We start from the raw sequence: 18,150 nt of genomic DNA on the forward strand, positions 1-18,150 counted from the left end.
ATAAAGAAGGTGGGGGAGGGGAAGCAGGGAGGGGATAGGCAGGAGAGGTGAAGGAGGAATCTAAGGGGAAAAGCACTATGGGTAGTAGAAGAAGGCAGAATCATGAGAGAGGTGATAGGCAGCTAGAAGAGGAGACAGAGTGTAAGTGGGATGGGGGAAGGGAGAGGGAGGGAATTACCGGAAGTTGGAGAATTCGATGTTCATACCAAGGGGCTGGTAGATGAGATGTTGTTCCTCCAACTGAAGTTTGGCCTCATCGTGGCAGTAGAGGAGGCCATGTATGGACATATCCGAATGGGAATGTGAAGGAGAGTTGAAGTGAGTGGCAACCGGGAGATCCTGTCTGTTGTAGGTGCTTGACAAAGCAGTCCCCCAATCTGCATCAGGTCTCGCTGATGTAGAGGAGGCCACACCAGGAGCGCCGTATGTAATAGATGACCCCAACAGACTCACAAGTGTTACCTCACCTGGAAGGACTGTTTGGGGCCCCGAATGGTGGTAAGAGAGAAGGTGTAGGGACAGGTGTATCACTTACGTTTTCAGGGATAAGTGCCAGGTAGGAGATATGTGGGGACGTGTGGACCAGGCAGTCGTGGAGGGAACGATCCCTGCGAAAAGCAGAGAGGGGTAGAGAGGGAAAGATGTCCTTAGTGGTGGGGTCCTGTTGAAGGTGGCGGAAGTTGCAGAGGATAATTTGCTGGATCCGGAGGCTGGTGGGGTGATAGGTGAGGACAAGGGGGCACGGTCCTCTAAGGAGATCAAATGCTCTTACACTCTATCCCTCAGAATTCTTTTCGATTGCTTCTCCACTGCTGACTTGAGACTCCCTGGTCTACAATCACCCAAATTATCCCATGTCTTTTCTTAAACAATGACACATTTGCTGCTCTCCAGTTCTCTGGCACCTCACCTGTTGCTAGTGAGAACACAAGGATCTTCTTCAAAACCCCAGAGATCTTCTCAATATTCTATGATACACGCCATTAGGTCCTGGGAATTTAACCATGTTAATACGGAACCAGCGCGACCTCCTCAATCTCAAAATGTCCCAGCATGCCCTACTCTGTCTTCACTATCCGCCAAATCCTTGCCCTTGGTAAATATCGACACAAAGTACCCATTTAGTACATTAGCCACATGCTCCAACTCCAAGTGCAAATTCCCTCTTTTATCTTTGAGTGAACCTACCCTCTCCATAGTTATCTTTTTTGTTCATATCAGTATAAATTGCCTAGGGAGTTCCCTTGAGTCTGCTCAGCAAGGACACTTAAGGTTCTTTCAGCCTTCCTAGTCACCTGTTTCCCAGGTTGTTAATTCCAATCTTCATTGTTTGTCGGTGGTGTGCCAGGGAAAGGATGGCAGAGAATTTTTACTTTGAATGAGGTAACCACGATTTGGAAATCAGATTCTAAAAATGTACATATTCAAGCATCATTCATATTTTGTAATTCAGTAACTGAAATTGGATAACCTTGGTTCTGGTATATGATAGAAGCTAGAAAGACTAACAGACTTTGAGAAATGATAGATCCTTTCTTGACCACAGTTGGCTCTGAGTTTGGGTTTGAGTTGAACCTATTGGCTGGATCAAGACTTTATGTAGCAAGCAAAGGCATGTGTTGAATTCATGAGAACAAACAAATATTTCTCAGTTGATGGAATGAAAGGATATTATTATGTCTTGGTCTTTGAACATTTTTCTTGGAATTGTCAAGTGATAAAGATATTAACCATTAATTGGCAGATACTACATAGCTCTTCACTGTCTGGGAGGAGGCAGCTGAGGAAACCTAAACGATGACCTTTCCTGTGGTGGTTGGAATGGAGACCACATTAATTACTTTAATCTTATTGGTATCCTTTGTAAAGATTAGCATGATTAGAGTGTTTCCTGGCATGGTTTCTATTCCCAAGTGAGATAAAGAACTCCCTTAACTGTCAGCTTTGATGAAGAATTGACTGCTATGCTGTAGGTATTTCATTTTAGCAGTTCTGTAAGAGTGGTCTGTTCTACTTTCAGACTGCTTGGGTTTGAGCTGAGATAAGAGGCTTTGTTGTTCAATTTAGGAACGTGGTGTCAGCTAATCAGGATGGTAGAACAGGGAGAAGGTTCTGAAGAATGTGAGGGACACTGGTGTGGGTCGAGGTCTTCTTTGGCAGGGGGTAGGAGAAGACAGAAGGGAAGATTGCTGAGGGTGTTGTGCCTGTTGCACAAGGTGCTTTGTGCAGATGAATTGCTTCAAGAGTCAAATTCAAGATGCTCTCCAACTTAAGCACACATTTGATTGTTTAAGAAAAATGGGCCCTTTTTGTTGATTTTCTTTCTTTTCTTTAATAACTGCTTCAATAGGTTAACATTCTTAAATACATTTCTTCATAACTGTATGCAGTGTACAATGTTATTTCTTGCCAACGGGCAACTGCCGGGGGCATTAAATCACACAGCATTCACACAAAGGGTTTGGGTATATGAGATATCCCAACCTCACGGGTTTGGCAGGACCAAAGTTGTATACACCCTAGAGGTATGAAAGCTGAGAAAGCCGGGTTTCCGTGCTGTAGAGTCCAGTAGGCTGCTAGCAAGGGACTGACAAGCCATATTTCCAGATTCACCCAATAAAAAGTGGTTTCAAAACTAACATGGTGTACCTCTTTGTTCTCCCTTCTAGAAGATGTACATGACATCTTACTCCTGGAGCTGGCCACCTCCAGCATGCTTTGTCTTGGTCAGCCAGCCAATGTCATTGTTAGCAACTCCAAACCCCTGGCCTAATAGAGCTACGTTCAGTCTGTTGCTGTTGGATTTGTCCTGAAGTTCTTGAAAGCACTGAATTTCAAAAATTTCAAACTACAGAGGGTAAGTTGCTTATGCATGCATCTTTTTAAAATAGACTTGTTCCAAGAGTGATGTACAATTGTCACTCCTTGGATTAATGTGAACTAATTCTTTGAACAATGTTTCACAGGAATGGCTGTCATGAAAAGGCACAAGTATGATTGGTGACTGGAAGTGTCCAACTGAATTTCTAGAGTTAAGTGGTTTGAGCCAGAAACATTGCAGAAATTCCAAAAATAAATTATTTGCACATGCATAGCACTGAAAAACAACTACACAAGACTGAATTTCCAAGCCCATGTATTTTAACATATAGTTGCATATTTGTATTTGCAAAGGAACATGTTCATTTTTATAGACTTGAATATTAAACATGGCACTGTGATATAAAAAAAAACTGGGAACCCATTCATTGACACAAACCTCGGCTGCAATTAGGAAGATGTCATCATCTATATGCCGCAATCCACATGTGATAGCTCCAAGTGCAACACCAGGGAAAACATAAGCATTGTTACCCTGACCTGGGACAAAGGTACGGCCATCAGCAAGGGTTACAGGATTGAATGGACTGCCACTAGCAAATATTCCACGGCCCTGCAAATAGATTACATTTATTACTGATAATCAACATATCAAAAAGCATATAACCATGTCCTACTATTAAGTATTTAGTCAATTATTTTACTGCCATGAAAAAAATGATTACTTTAGAACAAATTCACAGTTTGATAACTCTATGTAATCTCAGGATCTAATATAAATATCCTCCCAATCCTGCTTCAATTATCTACTGTTACTATATTATAAAAATATAAGGCTAGGTAAAAAAATGGCTGGAAGGAGTGAGGTTAAGAAACTCTATTTCATCAAATTAGACCATGTAATTCAAGTGTCCAACAAATTAGCCTTATTAGATGATCATTCATTTGCAACAGATAGGATTAGCAACAATGAAGATGAAGACTGAAGAAACAGGGATGGTGCCGGAGGATTGGCGTATTGCTCATGTGGTTCCATTGTTTAAAAAGGGTCCTAAGAGTAAACCTAGCAATTATAGGCCTGTCAGTTTGAAGAGTTTATGAGGGTAAAGCAGTGGATGTTGTCTATGGACTTCAGTAAGGCCTTTGACAAGGTTCCTCACGGAAGATTAGTTAGGAAGGTTCGATTGTTAGGTATTAATATTGAAGTAGTAAAATGGATTCAACAGTGTCTGGATGGGAGATGCCAGAGAGTAGTGGTGGATAACTGTTTGTCAGGTTGGAGGCCAGTGACTCAGGGATCTGTACTGGGTCCAATGTTGTTTGTCATATACATTAATGATCTGGATGATGGGGTGGTAAATTGGATTAGTAAGTATGCAGATGATACTAAGGTAGGTGGTGTTGTGGATAATGAAGTAGGTTTTCAAAGCTTGAAGAGAGATTTAGGCTAGTTAGAAGAGTGGGCTGAACGATGGCAGATGGAGTTTAATGCTGATAAGTGTGAGGTGCTACATTTTGGTAGGAATAATCCAAATAGGACATACATGGTAAATGGTAGGGCATTGAAGAATGCAGTAGAACAGAGTGATCTAGGAATAATGGTGCATAGTTCCCTGTATGTGGAATCTCATGTGGATAGGGTGGTAAAGAAAGCTTTTGGTATGTTGGCCTTTATAAATCAGAACATTGAGTATAGGAGTTGGGATGTAATATTAAAATTGTACAAGGCATTGGTAAGGCTGAATTTGGAGTATTGTGTACAGTTCTGGTCACCGAATTATCGGAAAGATGTCAACAAAATAGAGAAAGTACAGAGAAGATTTACTAGAATGCTACCTGGGTTTCAGCACCTAAGTTACAGGGAAAGGTTGAACAAGTTAGGTCTTTATTCCTTGGAGCGTAGAAGGTTGAGGGGGGACTTGATAGAGGTATTTAAAATTATGAGGGGGATAGATAGAGTTGACGTGGATAGGCTTTTTCCATTGAGAGTAGGGGAGATTCAAACAAGAGGACTTGAGTTGAGAGTTAGGGGGCAAAAGTTTAAGGGTAACATGAGGGGGAATTTCTTTACTCAGAGAGCAGTAGCTGTGTGAAACGAGCTTCCAGAAGAAGTGGTAGAGGCAGGTTCGGTATTGTCATTTAAAGTAAAATTGGATATGTATATGGGCAGGAAAGGAATGGAGGGCTATGGGCTGAATGTGGGCCACTGGGACTAGGTAAGAGCAAGTGTTTGGCATGGACTAGAAGGGCCGAGATGGCCTGTTTCCGTGCTGTAGTTTTTTTTTGTTTTTTTTTAAAAATTTTTTTATTAGTTTTTCAAAACATTTTACAAATTAAAAACCCCAAATCCCAATGAGGAACATTAAAACAGTGCAAAATTAAGCATACAATAACAATATGCTACAAAGGAAGAGAATTTAGCAAAAAAAAAGCACCTAAATTAAAGACAAGTAAGCTTAGTGTCCTCCCCAAGCCCCACAACACAAGAAAAAACAACAGCAACTCCAGACCAACCACAACACAATATAGAGAGTATAAGTCAGGACAGCCAAACTCCCAGACTGTGAATACACTCAGCAACAGAGGATAATAATGCCTTCTACCAGAATAAAAAAAGGAGCTGAAAGCAAGGGACCGAAAAGAAAAAAAAAACCCTAGTCAGGAGGAAGGTTATGAAAGTACTCGATAAAAGGTCCCCAGACCTTATGGAATTTTAGATCCGAATTGAGAACTGAATAATGAATTTTTTCGAGGTCCAAACAGGCCATGATGTCGTTAAGCCATTGAGCATGAGTGGGTGGGGCAACATCTCTCCATCTGAGGAGGATCAAGCGTCTAGCCAGGAGAGAGGCAAAGGATAATATTCGGCATTTGGTCGGACCCAGACATAAATCTGTCTCGCCCCAAAAACCAAACAGAGCAATTAAGGGGTTTGGTTCTAGGTGCTGATTCAGAATACACGATAACGTAGTGAAGACATCTTTCCAGAATTTCTCCAAGCTAGGACAGAACCAGTACATATGGATGAGAGAGGCCACGCCCCTCTTGCATTTATCACAGAGCGGACTAACGCTAGGGTAGAATCAAGATAGTTTAGATTTAGACATATGGGCTCTATGAACAATCTTAAACTGTAGAAGGCAGTGGCGAGCACAAAGAGAGGTTGAGTTAACCGATTTGAGAACTGAATCCCAGCTCTCCTCAGAAAAGGAGATATTTAAATCCTGCTCCCAGGCCATTTTGATTTTATCCATGGGGGCCCGTCGTAAGGCCGCTAGTTTATCTCAGATGATTGATATTAAGCCTTTACCTAGTGGATTCATGGAAAGAAATAGGTCCATAGCATTTTTCGCAGGCATTTCAGGGAAGTTAGGAATTAAAGGAGCAATAAAGTGTCGAATTTGGAGATATCTAAAAAAATGAGCATTGGACAGATCGAACTTAACAGAGAGCTGCTGAAAAGAAGCGAAGCGATTATCAATGAAAAGATCTTCAAAGTGTTTAATGCCCTTCCTATATCAAACCTGGAATACTGAATCGTATGTAGTAGGTAAAAAAAAGGTGATTATGAGCAATAGGGCTGGAAACGGAAAACCCCTGGAAACCATAGCATTTCCTGATCTGAGCCCATATACGCAAATTATGTCTAACAAGAGGATTAGCTATTGATCTGGGCAGACTACTAGGGAGTGCAGAGCCAAGAAGTGCAGGGATAGATAATTCTTTGGTGGAGCTCAGCTCCATCGCCACCCAGTTAGGGCACTCGGGTTGGCCATGGAAGAAAGACCAGAAGGTAGCACAACGTATATTAGCTGCCCAATAATATAAATGAAAGTTAGGTAAAGCCATGCCACCCTCTTTTTTAGATTTTTAGGGATGGATTTTATTAATTCTAGAGCGCTTATTCTGCCACAGATATGACAAAATAATAGAGTCTAAGGAATCAAAAAAAGATTTAGGAATAAAAACTGTAGTTGTTATATGGTTTATTACATTATAATGTTTAAAGTATTCTAAAAAAAAATCTAACTTTTACTCTGGGATATTTTATTTGGAAGCAATCTGGACTTAATGCATCCCGCAAATACATGTTTCTCATCAACTCCTCTACTTCAAAATAGAGAACTTAACCAAATACCAGGTAGAATCTTACATCTGTCAGGCGATAGCATTCCTCTGCTGTGCACTCTGACTTGCTAGTTGGGTTACTTAATGCAAAAATAATTGGATGTTTATTGAATGAAGCCATGTCCTTTATTATCTGCTCGGTAAATGCTCCTCCAATAGCGGCAACTCCTTGAAAAAAAACAAATAATTATTTGCCTCAATTGCTGTTGTATTAAAGTATTTGTAGACAAGAACACATATTTATTATCCCAGGAACTGGAATTCCCCCAGTGTTCAATATAGTTAACATGATGTCCTCCCTTTCAAGTGTGGCCTGCACGACTCACAAACTTTGCCATTGGCGTTGACCGATGGGAACTGGATCAGCAGTGAGAAGGCAGTTTCTCCAGGGCATTGAAGATGAGGTCAAAGATTAGATGGGGAGGATGCAAAAGAGATGACGTGCATAGGGGGGGGAAGGGGAGAGAGAGAGGGGGAGAGGAGAGAGAAAGAGGGAGGGAAGGGGAGGAGAGAGAGAGGGAGGGGGAGAGAGAGAGGGAGGGGAGGAGAGAGGGGGAGGGAGGGGAGGAGGGAGGGGGTGGAGAGGGAGAGAGGGGAGAGGGGGAGGGGAGAGGGGGGAGGGGGAGAGAGGGGGCGGTGGAGAGAGGGGGCGGTGGAGAGAGGGGGCGGTGGAGAGAGGGGGCGGTGGAGAGAGGGGGCGGTGGAGAGAGGGGGCGGTGGAGAGAGGGGGCGGTGGAGAGAGGGGGCGGTGGAGGAGGAGAGAGGAGGTGGAGAGAGACAGGCTAATGATGCGAGCAGACAATTCCTCAATCATACCTGTAAGATTACAGGTATGGTCCCATGTTTCTGTTGTTAGCTGCTTTACATATCTGTCAATCTCAATCTAGGGGCAATCAAGTTTTGTGCAAATATATTTATAGTGGATAATTTTAAAACACATATCCTGGGATGGATGCTGTGAACTACATGTTGCTCATTGCTTTCACAGTTGAAATATTTCATGTATTTTCACATTGTAAGTCAAGACATCTTGACTGAAGTTTCTGTTGGTGAACAACTGACATTGTTATTATATTACTAAGCAAATTATAATTAGGACTATTTCCAATGTTGCAGTGGGCAAAACCCCAAAGGAAAAAATGTGCAAACAATACAACAGATGCCCAGTGTCGTATGCACTCCACATACATAAAAACCTGCTGTATTTTTGTTTTAATCCCATCTCTAAGGATTTGCATCATTGCAATTATCTGGCACCTTTCCCTGAGAAGAAATGGCTTTTTGACTCACAATCAGGAGATGGAGATTTCGAGCCTTCCTTTTTAATTACAAATGAAATTGTTAAACCAGTGTAGAATTTTATAATTTAGCAAGTTTGACCAAATAGGATGTATGCCATTTAAAAGTTAGTTCAAAATTTGCTTCAAATGAAATAATACATTGACTGTTTGATACACAAGGTAGAAAAGGAAGAGATAAAAAGAAAACAGCTCTATGCCCAATTTATTAAGCCCAGGCATAACTTACCTTGTTGCATTTAATTTGTTTGATTTGGCAAGAATTATCTACTTCTTCCTATATACTAATCAAATTCTACATTATCAAAGCTTTAATTATGAGGCGTGGGCACAACATGAGATTTTGTTAATTCTCATATTTCCTACAACAGTTGAAACCATTCAGCCTATCAAATATATAATGGCTGTCACAACAATCCCGTTCTCACACTTAATTCACTGTAACTCTACCCAGAGAGAATAAAGTTATTTATCATTATACAGTTCACAAAATGCCCTACTGTCTCTGTTAAACCTGCTAGAATGAATGATAATGAAACTCTTTGGGGTAGAATTTAGCAATTATATTGCCAGTGTGGACCATACTCTAGTCACATATTAATGGACAAATCCGTGCAAACTCTTTCAGTTACATTGCCACTGGTGGAAACTTGCATACCCATTCAGTCACCCATGCAGTAGAGGAAGTACAGAGGGAACTGGGTGGAGAAAGTACGGCAAATGTTCCCTTTTTGGGTACTATTTCTTCAGCTGCATTGTGAAAATTCTGGGATTTCATACTTTCTCTGAAGCACCTGGTGTCATGGTCCAGCCTGTGAAATCCACATTCCGGTTCACAGTCTGGTCCGAGGACTCCAGGTCTTCCAGCTGTCCCTTGTTTCTGTTGGGCTTAATCATAGGCACCTGATGCTTGTCTTCGGGCTGGGAATATAAGTGGCCCTGGGGTCGAGTGTGGGTGCTGGTTCGTCTCATCAGTATCCCCTTGGAGCAACCCACTGGTGGAAGGCTAGAGCTGCTCTTCCTGATCTCTAGGCCTGGTTGGAGGACCACCACTTCATGGAGCTTGTTGTCTCTAGTCGGAGACAAGGGTATGGATTCCGCCGTTTCCGGGGCCAGCTGATTGGCCGTCTGCCACTCCGATCTAGATATGGATTTGGCTGTTTCCGTAGCCAGCCAAGGTTGCTGGCTACTCTGAGACTCGGAACCACCCCGGATTGAGCTCTCTTCCTGTCCTCGCCTCCGTGGGGTAAGTCAGGCCGTCCTTGCCATTACCCTGTGGTTGGATCTGTCCCTTCCCATCCTCGCCTCCGTTGGGTAAAACAGGCTGTCTTTGCCGTTACCGTGAGGCTGGTCTGTTCCCTTCCCCTCTCCATCTGAATCCCTGAGTTTCCTCGGCAGTTTACCTCAACAGTCATCCTGGTCCCGCATCCTAGTAAGCATCCTGGCCTGGCGTCCTAGGAAGGGTCCCGGCCCTGTGCTCTAAGAAGGAGTACCTCGTCCTGCCCAGTAAAGCCTCGAAGAACCCTTGCCTTGTCACATCCTCGCCTAGTTTCGGGGTTTGAGTCTGAGTCAAGACCCAGGTTCTGGAAACCTTGTCCAGTCTCTGGCTCAGAGTCCAAGCCCAGGCTCCAAGTTCCCAGTTCCTCGTCCATGTTCAGCTCTTTCATGTACATTTCCTCTGTAAATTGGAACTACCTTGTCTTTCTTTCTCACCACTGAATATAATGCACTCAGGGATCAGAATGTGACAGACTGACTCTTTAGAAGCCTGTTGAAGCTACCGAGAGTCAAGTTCTGATACACAGGCCATTTTCCTTCAAAAAGTGGTCACCAATAAATCCAGAATTTATTTCTGCTTTTAACAAAGACGTGCATTATTGTAATTTAATGCCCCTTGTTGCATGCGCCAATAACTGTCAATATCAATCAGACTCAATGGTGTCTGATTGCTGAAGATCTCAATTTGATGCTTCTTTCTAAATTTTCTACTGCGAAGACGGATCAAAATTGCAGGATGAGGAATAAAGGGAGGGAACGTGCATCAATCTTGGTAGATCCTAGCTTTGATTAAATAAAATCAATGACAAAGGGTAATTCAGTAAAATGAAGAATACTGGAACACAGTCACATCTATCATTTAATCAATTCATCATTAGATAAATCTTTACATATGATTTTTAAAATTAATAAAGTCAGCTGACTGAGCAACATTTGACAGGAGAAACAAATGAATCGCACCCTTTACTTCAATGATATTGATCTCGATCTCAAAAGGAATTAAGAGGATTGGCATAATATTGCCAGAGCTCCCGTTTCTGAGATCAGAAAACAAAAACAGAACCTGTGGTCCACTTGTACAGTGTGTCTTTGGCAATAAATTTCAGCATTTATCATTTGCATAAAGTCTCAGTGAAAATTCAGTAAGTTTTCAGCACTGCGGCATTAGAATATTAAAAGTATCACTTGTACTTTTAAAGAACATAGTACTTTAATGAGCTAAATTATATGAAGACTTTTTGAATAGATCTACAGCAGATGATGATGATGACATCACTGGAGACATCAGCAGGTGGTAATGAAGTGAAAAAACACCAATTGATTTCCTCAGTTAATACAAGTATGTCACCAATTTATCCAATAAAGAAAATTACAGGAAACAATTTTATTAACATATGTGACTGTGATTAAAACCATACACACACTTCGACATACATAGTTAGGCCCAGGTCTGATTTTACAGGAACAACTGAATGAACTGGGATTCTGGAAGACACATCTAGTCACAAGTGAATAACTTAGAAGATCTATCAAGTTCTTTTGTTTAAAAAATATGAAGTCCTCATATTATGGTTCATTACTATTTCCCAAAATTTGTAAACCTGCTTTTTAAATTAAGATTGTCTGATATTGAATTCTGATATTTAAGCATGAAATAAACCAAATACAGCGATAGAATTTTAAACGTACCTATTAAAGCGGTTGGTTTGACTTTCTGAACAACCTCTTCCAGACTTTTTACTGGTGTATGATCCTGAGCAAACATCTGCTTTTCATGAGTCAGATGGCTTCTTCCCTGCACAAGGACACAATATCGCTATACACGTTAAATGTCCAGCCCAACAAAATCCATAGGGCAAGGATAGGATCGTCATTCACACAAAAGGACACTGAGATTATGATAATGGAGGCGGTAGGATGTGAAAGATTGATAGTGGAGCAGTGTAGATGTTGGTATGAATTAGTTTTAGAGTCAGCATGGAAATTCTAAAAACGATAAGACCAGATGAAAATTATAAAAAAAAAGATCAAGAGGAGATAATGAAAGAGAATCAGAATCAGGTCTATTATCACTGACATACAGGATGTCATGAATTTAGCGGTTTTGCAGCAGCAGTACAATACATAAAACATTACAAATACAATAAGAAATATAAAAAAGGTTGTGCAAAAAAAAGCAAAATAATGAGGTAGTGTTCATGGACTATTCAGAAATTTGATAATGGTGGGGAAGAGGCTGTTTGTAAAGTGTGCATTCAGGCTCCTGTGAAGCAGAGAAAAGAACTGGAAAAGCAACAGAAAGGATGGAGGAGAGGTTTTCAATGGAAGATGTACTATCTAGTATGAACATAGTCTGTTGTATTGACTATTTTATGCTATTTTATATATACTGCTTACCGGGGCGGTGGGGGGGGAGGGGTTGGTTGAAAAACAATTCAACATATTTCAGTCATTTTATTTAAGCTTATTGGTCAATAAGAGCACTGAAATCAAACATGTAATGATTAAAGAGTGATCAATTTCTATACTATCACTTATTCTGATCCTTCAATGGTTTTGCTAACAATTTAGTATCTGTGCCAAACCTGGATGAGTTTTGACACTAACAGTCATCCAGAATTGCATCAAACCATTACAATCCTAGAGCCCATCCTGTCCAAGTGCACAAGGAATGAAAATAGATGTCCTCCATACCAGCAGGAGCTGCTGACATCAGAAGAAACATATTCAAAGACATTACTTGCTGGTTATGTCATTTGCTCGCCATTAGCTAAGAATTAACTCTGCTCTATGTTGAATACCACTTGGAAGAAGTCCTGAGAATAGCCAAGGCACAAATATAACTTGTGAAGGAATTTTTATGTCAACCTCAAACAGAGGACCAGCAGCATCACACTGACTAATTTTTGAACAATACAGCTTTTTAAGAGGACTTCCAGGTTTGTCATTTTCCTCACCCAAGGAATAAACATATTCAAATAATTCTCAAAATCTTCTGTCACATATCAATCATTTAATGATGGTACCAATTTCACAGAGATTTGTGGAGAAGTTATCTGATAATAACCTTGCATATTTAAACATATTTGCAGCTCCTCAGGTATTGAAACAGTCTGCAGCTTCATCCAACAATCTCAAACATGTTCGTTGGACTAACAACATTCATGTCATGAAAAATGACAAGAGATAATTTTACAATTTTAATCAAAATGACTCCACCTACCAGCATTGCAACTGCTATATCTTACACAACGTGAACAACATGAGTATCTTCTCTGAACTGATGGATCAGCTACATAGATATTGCAGCCATGAGAGGGCAGATGGAGTGAATAAATAATGATAACTGATTCATTTCCTTGTTTGCAAAATTCTTTCCTTCTTCAAATCAGGATTGTTATTCCTTTATTTTTGCACTATTTAGTTTAGTAACTTACAGCACTTTTATGTCTTTGCACTGCACCGCTACCGCATAGCAACAAATTTCACATCATGCAAGTCGGTAATAATAAATCAGATTCTTATTCTGAGAAAGAATAGTCTCTACTAATCTGGCTGACTGAATTTTCAGTAGCATTCACGTACTATGGAATCATCTACAATAAGCAGTATCATCACTGCCAGCACAACCATCTTAAGCACGTTCAAAGGCTTGACAGCACCTCCCATCCTGAAACTTTTAATATCCAGAAAGTCAAGGACAGCAAAAGCAATTTTGTTCTGGGATTAGATAATCAGTGATTGTTTAAACATAGTGTTATTTTTTTTTGCTATGTGGCTTTACTCATCCTTAGCCACAGTTATCTTTAATACATAACAAATGTAGTAATAATAAAAATATTATTACCTTAACAATAAGGCCCTTTGAGTCCACCATCCAAATCTTTTTCAGAGCTTCTTGCCTTGGGGTTCCATCTTTTTCCATTGCCATCATGATGAGCTGTGCAATTCCCATGGCTGCCTGTGATACATCAACAATAATAACAAGTGATGTAAATTTCACATTTATTGCCAAATTAAGCGTACTATTTGACCATTCAAGCTTTACCTTCAAATGAGAGGACTAAAAACATGGACAATTTCACATAAATCAATTAACAAAATTGATAACTTTTGCACACATTAGCATACTGATTATGGGCCAATGAGACATTTTCAAAACTGGTTTTTTTGGTGCACTAGAATTTTACATGGAAGTATAGGAATTTCAGATGTGTTCAAACAAATTTCCATTTACAAAGTGCAAAGTGATGCACTTTGGGGGATGAAACAATGCACAATGAAAAGTGGGACCCTGAGGGATAGTGAGGAAAAGAGAGAGCTGGGTGTACTGTACAAGACCAAAATTCCCTGAAGGGAGCAACACTGGCAAACAGGGCAGTACAAAAAGCTAAATGGGATGCTAATCTTCATTAGCTGGGCCACAGAGCATACAAACAGGGAAAATCATGAACAGCTTTACAAAACATTGGCATGGTTGTATACTGTGTGCAGTTTTTATCTTCACATCAACATTGAAAGGATGCGTTTGTTCTAGAGAGAGTGCAGAGGAGACTCACCAGGGTATTGACTGGGATGGAGAGTCTCGGTTATCTGAGGACAGACTGGATAGGCTGGCTTTGTTTTCCTTGAGGTGGAAATTAAGGGTGGGATCTGACAGAGATGTACACAAATATGAGAAGCATAGGTAAGGTAGATGGTAGTAAATTTTTCACTATTCCAATGTTGTCTGTAAACAGAGGGCACCAAATTTAAGAGGTTTAAAGGGGCTAGTGCTTGGAACACACTGCCTGAGAAGATGGTGGAGGAAGAGACTGTCACAACATTTTGGCATCTAGATAACCACTTTAATTTGCCAAAAGTGTAGAAGGCTATCAACTGAGTGTTGGTAAATAGGATTAGTCTCGATGGGTACTTGATGGTCAGCATAAAAATGATGGGTCAAAGGGCCATTTCTGTGCCAGATGAAACTATATTGCAAATCCTGAGAGATGTGAATGCTACAAGTAACACTACAGCAGGTCAAGATATACCCAGCAAATTAACATCAGAATATAGGAAAGCAAAGGGTTATAATTATATAAAAAAAACAAGAACAAGTAATACAACCTCCCCAGCTCCTTGGAAGACAAATGTATGATCAGAAAGTTTGTTCTTGGTTACTCTCAGTGCAGCCAGTATGCCAGCTACTGCCACTGATGCAGTGCCTGTGAACAAAATGCAGTTTTATGAGAAATCAGAAACTTATTATTGCAAGAAAACTTCAGTACATACAGTACTAACCAAATGCTCTTTAAATATTAATGTAATGCTTATTATTTCTATATTATTATTATTATAAGAAGAACAGGATATAGATTGGAGTCTGGATGACGAAGGATCTAAAGTAGTGTATCGCAGTCCCCACTGAAGTCATGAGTTCAAATCCCATCCTTGAATTTTTGTGTTTTTTTTATAAATGACATATGAGGAAGTGGAAGGGTAGGTTAGTATGTTTGCAGATGCTATGAAAGTAGGTGCTGTTGTAGATAGTGTAGAAGGTTGTGATAGGTTATAACAGGAATGAAGAGCTGGGCTGAGAAGTGGCAGATGGAGTTCAATCCAGAAAAGTACGAAGTGATACTCTATAAAAGCTCAAACTTGAAGGAAGAATATAGAGTGAATGGCAGGATTCTTAGCAGTGTGGAGGTACAGAAGGATCTTGGTGTCCACACCCATAGATTAGATTAGATTCAACTTTATTGTCATTGTGCCCAGTACAGAAAGAAAGTCAATGAAATGCAGTTAGCATCTAACCAGAAATGCAAAGAATAGTGTTATTTACTAAATAACTGTGAATAAGAAGTGCTACAGCACACAAATATAAAAGTACTGAGACAATACAATATGGGTGCAATACTGCAGGGGAATGAGCTAATACTAAGCTGGCAAAGTTTGGCGATCAGTTTGGAGGGGATCACAGTATTGAATGCCGAACTAAAGTCAATGAACAACATTCTGATGTAAGAATTGGGGCTGTCCAGGTGGATCAGGGCAGAGTGAAGTGCCGTGGAGATGGCGTCCTCTGTTGACCTGATAGGCAAATTGATGGGAGTCCAGGGTAGTGGGCAGACAGGATTTCAGATGTGATAGAACCAGTCTCTCATCCCTCAAAGTTCCCACACAAGATGATAGGCTGGTTAAAAAGGCATATGGTCTGTGGGCTTTCATTAATTGGAGGACCGAGTTCAAGAGTCACGAGGTAATGGAACAGCTCTGTAAAACTCTAGTTAGATCACACTTGGAGTATTGTGTTTAGTTCTGGTCACCTTATTATAGGAAGGATTTGGAAGGTTTAGAGAAGCAGCTTATGAGATTTACTGGATGCTGCCTGGATTAGAGAAGATGTCTCATGAGAATAGGTTACACTACCAACAAGAATGCCTACCATTCCATCCCTTGACTGCACTACAGAAATCTGACCAGTGGCTGTCATCCCCCACATACATAGAGGCAGAGACTAAAGAGCAAGGCATCAGAGGTAAGGACAACAAAGAGGTGGGCATGAGAGACAAAGGAATAGTTACAGGACTGCTTCAACTGGGCCACATTCAAGGATGTGAATGAACTGATTGTCACAAATTTTATAAGGGTACATATGGACGAGTGTGCCCCAAAAAATCATTCAGAATTGTCCCCAACCAGAAGCCCAAGATGACAAAGAGATTTGTGGATGAGTGTGTGCCTACAAAGACTTACTGTACATTCCCAAACCAAAAGCCGTAGATGAACCAGGAGGTACGTCGTCTGCTGAAGGCTAGATCTGTGGCGTTCAAGTCTGGCAACCCAGGCCTATACCAGAAAATATCAGGTATGATTTTCGGAGGGCTATTTAAAGGGCGAAGGGACAATATCGAACGAGGTTTGAGGCAATATCAGATGCATGGCAACTCTGGCAGGGACTGCAAAACATTACTTTCTGCAAAGTGAAACCCAATAGCATGAATGGCAGCAATGCCTCACTACCAGATGAACTCAACGTCTTCTCTGCACGCTTTGAAAGGGAGAACACACTCCCTGCTGCACCTGATCACCCTGTGATCTCCGTCTCAGAGGGCGACATTAGACTGTCTTTAAAGGGAGTGAACCCTCACAAGGCAAAAGGTCCGGATGAAGTACCTGGTATGGCTTTGAAAGCCTGTGCCAGCCAACTAGCGGGAGCATTCATGGACATTTTCAACCTCTTACTGCTATGGGCAGAAGTTTCCACTTGCTTTAAAAGGGCAACAATTATACCAGTGCCAAAGAAGAGTAACGTGGGCTGCGTTAACGACTATCGCCTGGTAGCACTCACATCCACAGTGATGAAATGCTTTGAGAGGTTGGTCATGACTAGACTGAACTCCTGCCTCAGCAAGGACCTGGACCCATTGCAATTTGCCTATCATCACAATAGGTCAACAGCAGATGCAATCTCCTTGGCTCTTCACATGGCTTTAGGCCACCGAGACAACACAAACAGGATGCTGTTCATCAACTATAGCTCAGCATTTAATACCATCATTCCCACAATCCTGACTGAGAAGTTGCAGAACCTGGGCCTCTGTACCTCCCTCTGTAACTGGATCCTTGACTTCCTAACCAGAAACCACAGTCTGTGCAGATTAGTGATAACATATCCTCCTCGCTGACGATTAACACTGGCGCACCTCAGGGGTGTGTGCTTAGCCCACTGCTCTGCTCTCTGTCTATACGATTATGTGGCTAGGCATAGCTCAAACACCATCTACAAATTTGCTGACAATACAACCATTGTTGGTCGAATCTCAGGTGGTGATGAGACTGCAAGTAGTGGAATGGTGCCACAGCAACAACCTGGCACTCAATGTCAATAAGCTGAAAGAGCTGATTGTGGACTTCAGAAAGGGTAAGACGAAGGAACACGTACCAATCCTCATAGAGGGATCAGAAGTAGAGAGAGTAAGCAGCTTCAAGTTCCTGGGTGTCAAGATTTCTGAGGATCTAACCTGGTCCCAGCATATTGATGTAGTCATAAAGAAGGCAACGTCTTACTGACATTGAGTGCCAGGTTGTTGCTGTGACACCATTCGACTAGTTGGCATATCTCACTCCTGTATGCCCTCTCTTCACTGAAAGAAGTTGCAGAAGGTTGTAAATCTAGTCAGCTCCATCTTGGGTACTAGCCTACAAAGTACCCAGGACATCTTTAGGAAGCAGTGTCTCAGAAAGGCAGTGTCCATTATTAAGGACCTTCAGCTCCCAGGGCATGCACTTTTCTCACTGTTACCATCAGGTAGGAGATACAGAAGTCTGAAGGCACACACTCGGCGACTCAGGAACAGTTTTTTCCCCCTACCATGCGATTCCTAAATGCACTTTGAAGCTTTGGACACTATCTCACTTTTTTTAAATACACAGTACTTCTGTTTTTGTACATTTTTGAAAATAATCTATTCAATATACATGATTGATTTGCTTGTTTATTATTATTTTTTTCTCTCTCTCTCTGTGCTAGATTATGTATTGCATTGAAATGCTGCTGCTAAGTTAACAAATTTCACGTTACATGCCGGTGATAATAAACCTGACTCTGATTCTGCAATCTGCTGAGTTATAGATTAGTGGC

The 18,150-nt window shown here is 41.1% G+C and overlaps 1 protein-coding gene across 1 annotated transcript in view; it reads right to left on the reverse strand.

Annotated features, from left to right (window-relative positions):
- Window positions 1-18,150, reverse strand: part of LOC132391409 (NADP-dependent malic enzyme-like) — a 144,592-nt gene that overhangs the window by 15,565 nt on the left and 110,877 nt on the right. The window contains exons 8-12 of the mRNA XM_059964584.1: window positions 14,634-14,731; window positions 13,372-13,485; window positions 11,214-11,319; window positions 6,974-7,116; window positions 3,260-3,433 (exon numbers count right to left, since the gene is read on the reverse strand). Coding sequence (XP_059820567.1) covers window positions 3,260-3,433; window positions 6,974-7,116; window positions 11,214-11,319; window positions 13,372-13,485; window positions 14,634-14,731 — 635 coding nt within the window. The remainder of the gene's footprint in view (window positions 1-3,259; window positions 3,434-6,973; window positions 7,117-11,213; window positions 11,320-13,371; window positions 13,486-14,633; window positions 14,732-18,150) is intronic.

This window comes from Hypanus sabinus, chromosome 3 (assembly GCF_030144855.1).
Source record: "Hypanus sabinus isolate sHypSab1 chromosome 3, sHypSab1.hap1, whole genome shotgun sequence".
NCBI lineage: Eukaryota > Metazoa > Chordata > Chondrichthyes > Myliobatiformes > Dasyatidae > Hypanus > Hypanus sabinus.